An 8,914-nucleotide genomic window follows, 5' to 3' on the forward strand; every position below is an offset into this window, starting at 1 on the left:
TCCTCCCTCAGGTATGGAAGTTAGTGTACTTGGTAAATAAGCAAAAAAATGTAGTAACCCACTGGGTCAGATGCAGGCTATTATAACCATTGATTTCACATTAAGCCATTACACGAATCCCCTCCTATGATCCAACTGGGAGATTTCCCTGACTTTTCTTCCATTTGAATCTTTGATCAAGTTGTTCTGCCTGCATAAGCTTTCTCTTCTACCATCTTCTACCAGCCTAATCATACCCAATCTTGACAGCCAGAACAAACCTCCTCCTAGGTCCTTCCACCTGATCATTACTCTCAAGAATGTGTTTTCAAAATCTCACACATTCTTCTTGGTCAACACTCCCCCCACCCCCAGTTTCTTCCTATTGTTTTTACACTTATGTGTGGGGAATTAGAAAGTGCAGGGTCTCTGGAGTCAGTTACAAATCCTGGTTCTTCCTTTGCTTCTTAGGATCAGAACCTCAGTTTCCCATCTACACAAATTGGGATAAAAATACCTACCTTATCTGGATGTTCTGTTAAATAAGAGACCATTCATGAAAGCCACCATGTAGCAGATCATCATTCTTTTTCCTCTTTCCCTCCTTCCCTTTTCTCCTCCTTTCTTCTATCCTTCTCTAATTATTACCATTTAAAAATATAATTTGTTGAAAAGATGGGAATCTTCCCTGAGGTTTTGTTTGCTTGGTACAAGAGGTTGAACCCAGGGCACTCAACACAAAGCCACATCTCAAATGCTTTTTTATAGTATATTTAGAGACAGAGTCTCACTGAGTTGCTCAGGGCCTTGCTAAGTTGCTGGGGCTGACCTTGAACTCATGATCCTCCTGTCTCAGCCTCCTAAGCTGCTGGGACTATAGGCATGTACCACAGCACCTGGCATCTTTCTTAATGTTTCTCTTCTTCTTTTCCTGGTTGAGCATAAGCTTTTTGCAGGCAAATGTCGTATCTGTGCCCTCACAGCATGCAGAACAATGTTTTAAATTTATTAACAACTTAGCAAATGTTTCCTGAAGGATGAATATATTTGGGGCATGAAGATAGGTAAAGAACTGAGAATAGAAAGGACTTTTGAGCCAATCCGAGGGTGTGACAAGCCCACTGGGAAGTCTGGCTTAGAAATCATATATATTAATATGGATTCCAATGTTCCAAGATGGCAAGGATCTTTGAACTCCAGCTTATCGACTTACAGAGTCATCCATTCCCAAGAGGACCAGCAGTGGGATAGTGGTCATCCCTCCGTGTACCCACTCCTGTAGAGACACAAAGCCGTCCCGGTCGTAGTCCATCCCTTGCAACATCTCCTTCAATATCTGTGGAATCCAGAGAAGTGACAAACATGTCCATTTTCATCCTTGATTTTTCTACCTCCCTCTGGCCACTGCTTTCTCTTTCATCCTGCATCACCCATTTTCTGTTTTACCCCTTTCCCCTCTTATTCAAAATGAGTAGAGCAGTGAGGGACAAGACTAGAAGTGAGGGGACCAGGGTCCTAGGTCTGATTCTGTCTTGACCTGAAGGTATGGCCTTGGGCACATCACCCACCTCTTTGGGTTCAGGTTTGCTCATCTGCAAAATGGAAATAACACTATCATTGCAGCAGTGTAGGAAGGATTAGAGAAAATATGTACAAGGCATCTAATATAATTCCTGGTCCATAAGAAACCCTCACATGGAGTTAATTGTTGTTATTAATATTACCTGGTGATTGAGAAAAATCTCTAAAATTATTTCTGGCTCAAATTCTCTGATCTATGAATTCTTGCTATATAAGACTTTAGCTCTGGTGGAAAGGTTAGAGGAAGTTATTATTTCTTTTATTTCTACACTTTTTCTGCTGCCACCTACATTTTTCTTATCAGAGAAGCAGCAGGTCACAGCATAGGACCCCAAAGAAGCTGTCAGTAAGGGAGCACCTGCACAGCCAACATTGGCACCCATGTCCTGAGTAGGTCCCACTCTTATTTTGAAAGCTCACTCCAAAGTCACCCCCTGCTTACAGAAACTCACAGGCCTTAGCTCCGTGGGATCCCACTCCAGATACTGGGCAATATGCAGCATTTGGTTGACAATGCGATCCATCTCCTAGAAAAAATCAGGGGAGAAAATATGAAAGGGAGACCCCAAAGAGGTGTTATTAAGAGCAAAACTCAAAAGTGAGTCGAGTGGGAAGATGGGCAGGACAGAGTATGAGAAGAAACCAGTGTTTCTTTTCTTTTTCAAAAGTTGTTCCAATATACACTTCCAATCACCATCTAAGAGGGCATGATACATGATTGATTGATTGTAGTGCTGGGGATTGAACCCAGGGCCTCATGCGTGCTAGGCAAGTACCTACCACTGACCTACATCTCCAGCCCAGAAACTGGTATTTCATGAGGAGCTTATTGTTTGTTTCTGCCTTGACCACAGAGCCAATAGATGCTTACAAGAAGCACAGGACATGGTATGCAGAAAGCGCTCTCAGCACTGACTTCTCCTAGGCCACCTTCCTTCCCTTGTCCTTTAACTAGAAAGGCATAGAGAGTCCACCTGCTTTCTCCTACAAATACAAACCAAGAGGTTGTCACACCTTATCATTAGCAACTTGGGATCCATCTCCCCTCTCTCAGGGGTCAGTTTCATTCGATTACTATGAACTGAAATTTAGATTATTCCTTTGCATCATGGTCCAGCCCTGAACCCAGGACTCTATAAATAGGAAGTTATTGAGGGATATGTTTGCCTGGTAAGTAAACTTTTTGGTACCAAGGCCATACTTCATCTAAAAGATTTGTTGAGTGCTAATGAGTCAGTGTACAGAAAGCCCCACTGGAACATATCAGACTGAGAAATTATTTGGTGTTAAAAGTTAGCATCTTATGCGTGGGCACCATCTAAGATGTTTGTAGTATGATTGTTCTAGGGGGATGTGTGGGTGGACTCAAGCAGGGTTGAAAAGTATTACCTCTATCAGGTTGAACGTCAGATCAAAACAAGCAAGCTAAACCCCATTAGAAATTTAAAAATTACATTTCACTTAAATTAAAAGAGTAATCTATAGGAAAACTACAGGATAGGGCACTAGGTAAAGGCAAGGAAGTGGGCATAAAGGTGAGGTCAGGGATTGGCAGAAGTTCCAAAGGAAAATAACTTGTGAATCTACTCGGGTCCAAGATTCAGTGAGAAAATATGATTCAGAAAGTGAGGAATAGATCCAGTTGTGGGCTGTGTAAATAAGAGAGTGGGTGGATTTCGGGAAGAACTGGTTCTCCAATGCCTACCCTGGTCAGGCCACAGTTGGATAAAGGATCATGGAGTGGTGGAGTCTGTTGTGTGTCATATTTTAAGAATGGCACTGACAAACTGGAGCTTGTGCGGGGCAGGCGTTTACAACTGCCTCATGAGAAACGATGCATGAACAGGGACACTCTTAGCTTGGAGGAGATGTTGGGGAGATGTGACAGCACTTCAAAGGCCTGTTGTATGGAACTGATTTCCACTTGTCTTGGTCAGCTACAGAGGGTAGAGGGAAGCTGAAGGATGGAGAAAAGGAAGAACTCCAGGGTCAGACTATACTTTGGCCTCCCTGTTGGGCTGGGGAAGTGTGAAGAGCATCAGGTTTTGTGTTGAATATTGTCCTAGCAGAGAGACAGAGAGACAGATGCCTTGAGTGTAGGAAGGTAGCTCTAACAGTCGCCCCAGCAGTGAAAGGCCGTCTTGAGTCCCATCATTGGGATGGTTCAAAAAGAAGATGGAAGTCCACTGGCCAGGGATTCGAGGTGGGATGTTCAACATAACAATTCTTTTCAGACTTGTTTCAGTCCACAAATGTCACCTGGAAAATATATCCGGGCTGGGCGTGGTGGTGCACACCTATAATCCCAGTGACTCAGAAGGTTGAGGCAGGAGGATCATAAGTTCTAGGCCAGTCTCAGCAATTCAGCGAGGCCCTAATCAATCTAGTGAGAACCTCTCTCAAAATAAAAAGGGCTGGGATGTGGCTTAGTGGTAAAGTGCTCCTAGTTCAATCCCTGGTACTGGGGACAGGGGAGGAGAAAATAATACATTAGGAATTGAACCACTCTTGACCACTGACAGTGCTTCCACTCTGTGCACCGTTGCCATGATTTCATGCCTTAATTATTTTCATCACCTCCTAACTGGTACCCTTGCTTGCAACCCCTACAGTCTATACTCAACACAATAGCTCAAGCAAGCCTGCTAAAATAGAAGTCAATCATGTCATTCTGCTCAAACTCCTCAATGGTTTTTCATTTCTCCAGAATAAAAGATACACCCTCTAATCACCCAGAAAGCCTGATACACTTGGTAAAGTCCCCCCAGCACCATTGCGTATCTTCTCTGATCCTATCTTCTATTACTTCCTTACTCTGACTCATCTGTTCACTCACTCTGGTCCAGTCACACAGGCCTCCAGTGAGTCCTCTAACACCCAAGCACCTCTCAGGACTTTTGCGCTGGCTGTCCCCTCTGCCTGGAGGCTCCCCACCTAGATGGCCTCATGACTGACTCCCTCACCTCCTCTAGTCTCTGTTCAGAACCTCCTCCCCAGGAAGGCCCCTTGACAACCTTAGCCAAAGGTGCAACTCCCTCCATCAGCTTCCTCTCCTGCCTTTATTTTTTTTTCTTAGCACAGATCCTTCCTATGCTGTTTAATGTCAATGCTTGCACCCGACTGAAAGCTGCCCAAGGAGATGAAATTTTGTCCGTTAGAGACATTGATGTATCTCCAGTGCTTAGAATACTGCCTGACATCCGGGACACTCAGTGACCAAATGCTTGCTAGTCTGGAGCTGTCTGGTTGTTCCTTCAAATGCCTCAACCCACAACACTGCCATGTGGCTGGAGGAGTCCCACACAGGCACCTGGGTTTCAAGGGAGTGGAGATAATTCTGTTGGTCGGGTGGACTTGTTCTCTTCCATCCTGTCTCTGGTCTGACTCGGCCCCTTGCATTTCAACCTCACAGCCTTCCCATTACTGGGCCCTGATTCGAGGTGTCAGTCATGGCCATAGGGTCTATCTGATGTCGTGAACCTCCTTCCTTTTCTACCTTCTTCCTTTTCTATTCTTTCTCTTACTTTATGGTCCCTGAGCTGTCCCTGACACTTGCTGAAGGGGCGAGGTGAGTCACAACCTTTCTCAGGTGCAGTGGGATGGGATCAAGTGCTCAGAGCAGGCAGAACCAGGCTCTCAGCACTGGGGAATGAGAGGAAAGCAAGGGTGACAGCAAAGCACACCAGTGGTCACCTCCTTTCCTCTCCTTCTTGCCCTGGGCTTGCTGCCTCACTGGCCTGCTCCTCTTGGCTGCAGAAAATTTCAGGGGGAATTTGTGAATGGAGAAGTTAGATTAGATGAAATACTAAAACATCTCTGCAGTCCGAGATTTTACGATCCCAAGCTTCTGCAATGAAAAGATAAATTGGGCTTCACCCTCTGCGAGGCTGGCTCTTTGGAAGTAAAAGGCAGGGGTTCTGCTCAGATTTCTGCCGCCATTATTAAGACACTGTAATTCCCGTAAAGATGGAATGGAGAATTTTCAGATTCTTCCTCCACCTGCTCACCGATACCCCACCCTTTCTCAGATCCAGCAGGGATATTTGGAGTGAGAGCTTACCGCTTGGTCCAGGAGTCCGTTCTCATCTGAGTCATAGAGACGAAACATGACTGCAAGAAACACAGAGGTCAGGCTTGAAGTGTCCTCCAGGAACTTGGGATGGGCTGAGGTTTTGGTGCTACCAAGTTTTTTGGGTCAGTTCTGGCTGGCCATCACTGGATGAAGCTGTTGTAGTCAGTTGGCCCACCCTCCAAAGTGCACAGTCTGGCTCTCTTACATAGGGGAGATGAGGAAGGAGAAACAAGCTACTTGGGTTTGAATCTGCCTGGGCAGTAACTCTGTGGCTGATGAGATACAGGTCAAAATGTGACCTCTGAAGGGCATGCACACCCTCGGCATCACTGGAACCCACTCAAAGCAGATGCCCAGCTGGTTATGGGGCAGAGGTATCAGAATTATAGATGGCCTTTGTTTCCACTGTACTTAAAAAGAATGTAGAATTAAGAAGATTTAAATGCTGGTGTGTCCCACCACTTCCGGAGTTTCAAATCAGTTATCACATCTTTGGGCTCAGTCTCCTTATTTGTAAGATGTGAATTATAGTAATTTCTTCCTCCTAGAGTTATTTTGAGGATTAGAATATAATTGATATACCATATTGACAGTGCTTAGAATGTGCTCAATGGGCGCTATTTATTTTATTAATGAACATTTATATATTGCATTTAATATGAACCAGGTACTGTTACATGTACTTTATCATTATTACTTAATCCTCAGAAACAATCTTAAAAGGTAAATATTACTCCAGAAGCTATTTAAGGTTGAGGATTCCTTATCTGACATGCTTGGGACAAGAAAAGTTTGGGTTTGGGATTTTTTTTAATTACAATATGTGTATACTAACAACTAAATATTTTGTGAAAAGAACCCAAATTTAAACACAAAATTCATTCATATTTCATGATACATCACCTGAAAGTAATGTTATATAATTTTTTTGTGTACTTGTGTTTTGACTGTGACCTATCATCTGAGGCCAGGTGTGGAATTTTCCTCTTGTAACATAATATTGAGACTCAAAATGTTTTGGATGTTGGAGCGTCTTAGATTTTGGATTTTCAGGTTAGGAATGCTCAACCTGAATGTCTGTTTTGTTTTTGAATGTCAAGGTATTATTTGGGAACATATGTCTTCAGTTATGTTCCAGCTGTAGGGAGGTGATGTATATAAAGAAAATCTGGGGGGCTGGGGTTGTGGCTCAGTGATACAGTGCTTGCCTAGTATGCCTGAGGTACTGGGTTTAATCTCCGGTACCACATTAAAAATAGAAAAAAATCAAATAAAGGTATTGTGTCTACATATATATGTGAAAATCTGGGAAGGAAATTTGAATTAAAGACTAAAAGTTCACTTATAGAACCTGGAAACCTATATTTTATTCACCCAAAGGACAGAGATGGGCTCCCTGTGGCCTCTGAAGTAAGCAGGGCTAAACAGTTTTTCTTCTTCCTCTTGTTCTTTAAGCTCCTCATCATGCCTGCTTCCTCTGTGGAACCTCCCCCAGGTGACCCTGCTCTCAGATAACCCCTTCATATGTGCTGGTCACACCGAGTTGCCCTCTAGATGTTTTAGTAGGTCCCTGCATTTTGTCTTTTTTTTCAGTGGTGTGTACCTGATGGAGTCTAGGTTCTTTGAAAGTAGAACCATGGGCTTCTGATTCTTTGTGACTCCTCTGTCCTGGTCAGAATGTCCTGGTCAGGGGCATGCAGTGCATGCTGCTTACTCCCTGAGCAGATGGTCGAATTCCAGAAGAAGGATGGAGCTTCCCATTAACCTTGTGCTGGACTCTGGGCCCAGGTGACTGTCTAACAAACACCTCTTTAGGGTCCTACTGGGTATGAACCATAGAACTAGAAGGAGCTGAGGGAACAGCCCCACCTTCAGTGATGGGCCATCGGGCAAGTCTTTCAACCTTCCTGTGCTTACATGTAAAACAAGAATAATCCTATCAACCTTCTAGGGTTTCTGTGAGATGAAAATGACAAAATGCACTTAAACTAAGTAGCAAATATAAGGTGTTTAGGGATGAGAGTATTACTGTATTGGCAATAGTTGAGATTTCAGATTATTACTTCCCAAAAGGCACATGCTTGGTTTTTTAAAAGAAAGCTTGTTTTCAGTCACTAAAATTAGGGAAAGATTTGAACTGATGTCCTTAAATTAAAAATGAAAATAAAAAAAACTCTACAGAATATATGGCCAAATTACTATAACCCAAATTTGCAAGGAAAAAAAATTGGCAAAATGGAGAGGGAAACAAGAAATTAAAAGAGAAGAAAGAGACATAATAACCAATGGCAACATATGGACTTTCTTTAGATTTGGATTCAAAGAAACAATTAAAAATACATACATAATTCAGAAAATGTGAATCCTGGCTGAATACTTGACAATAGCAAGGAATCATTGTCTTTAGATGTGATAATAGTGATGTGGTTCTATTTAAGAAGGAACCAGTGATTTTAGAGGCACATGCTGAAATATTTACAGATGAAATTGTATGATTCCAGAAATTTGCTTGGAAATAAAGGGAAAGGTTGGGAGGTATTAACAAAACAAGAACGACTAGAAGTTGATCCTTGTTGGAGCTCAGTAAGACCTATGTGTGTGTTCACTACTCTTTACCTATATCTATCTTCAAGATTTTTTATAATAGGGCTGGGGTTGTGGCTCAGCAGAACACTCATCTAGCATGTGCAAGGCCCTGAGTTTGATCCTCAGCACCACATAAAAATAAATAAAAAAAAATAAAGGTATTGTGTCCACTGCAACTAAAAAAATAAATATTTTTAAAAAATATTTTTTATAATAGAAACTTTGAAGTTTCTTTACATTGCCATTTCAAGACTCAGACTGAGAGTCACTAATATGAAGAATTTGCTACCTTTACTTTGGTTATTAATAAACATAATGCCTAAAACTCAAAATCCAGCTCAATGTTGAAAATAATTTGACATTTCACTTTTAACATTAGCCAGCAGAAAACAGAAATCTGCTACATTTGCTACCAAATTAGCACTTCAGACTTGCAATTGTTAACACCTCAAACCTATGGGGGAGATTTTAAGCTGGGCTAATGAGCAAACTGTTTCATTTTGTTTTTGGCAGGGTTAACCTTTGGCAGACTTCCTGTGCTAATGTTTAAGTTTGGTTGGCTAGTCTCATTACTAAATGGAATTTCGACATTTGCCATAAAGTATATGTTTTTTCCTTCCTGTCTACTTAAGGTTCCAAGAGAAGCAAAGACAATAGGTACTTTTTAACAAGGTCCCATCATCCCCCCCCCCCCCC

The 8,914-nt window shown here is 42.4% G+C and overlaps 1 protein-coding gene across 5 annotated transcripts in view; it reads right to left on the minus strand.

Moving 5' to 3' along the window:
• Positions 1 to 8,914, minus strand: part of Dgkg (diacylglycerol kinase gamma) — a 199,803-nt gene that overhangs the window by 129,162 nt on the left and 61,727 nt on the right. For all 5 annotated transcript variants that reach the window (XR_007347933.1, XR_007347931.1, XR_007347932.1 and 2 more), the window contains exons 7-9: positions 5,621 to 5,670; positions 2,013 to 2,087; positions 1,193 to 1,315 (exon numbers count right to left, since the gene is read on the minus strand). Coding sequence is in view for 2 of the 5 variants with exons in the window: in XM_015499958.2 (XP_015355444.1) it covers positions 1,193 to 1,315; positions 2,013 to 2,087; positions 5,621 to 5,670 (248 nt within the window). In the remaining 3 variants the exon portion in view is untranslated. The remainder of the gene's footprint in view (positions 1 to 1,192; positions 1,316 to 2,012; positions 2,088 to 5,620; positions 5,671 to 8,914) is intronic.

The sequence above is a fragment of the Marmota marmota genome, unplaced genomic scaffold (assembly GCF_001458135.2).
Source record: "Marmota marmota marmota unplaced genomic scaffold, marMar, whole genome shotgun sequence".
Taxonomy (NCBI): Eukaryota; Metazoa; Chordata; class Mammalia; order Rodentia; family Sciuridae; genus Marmota; species Marmota marmota.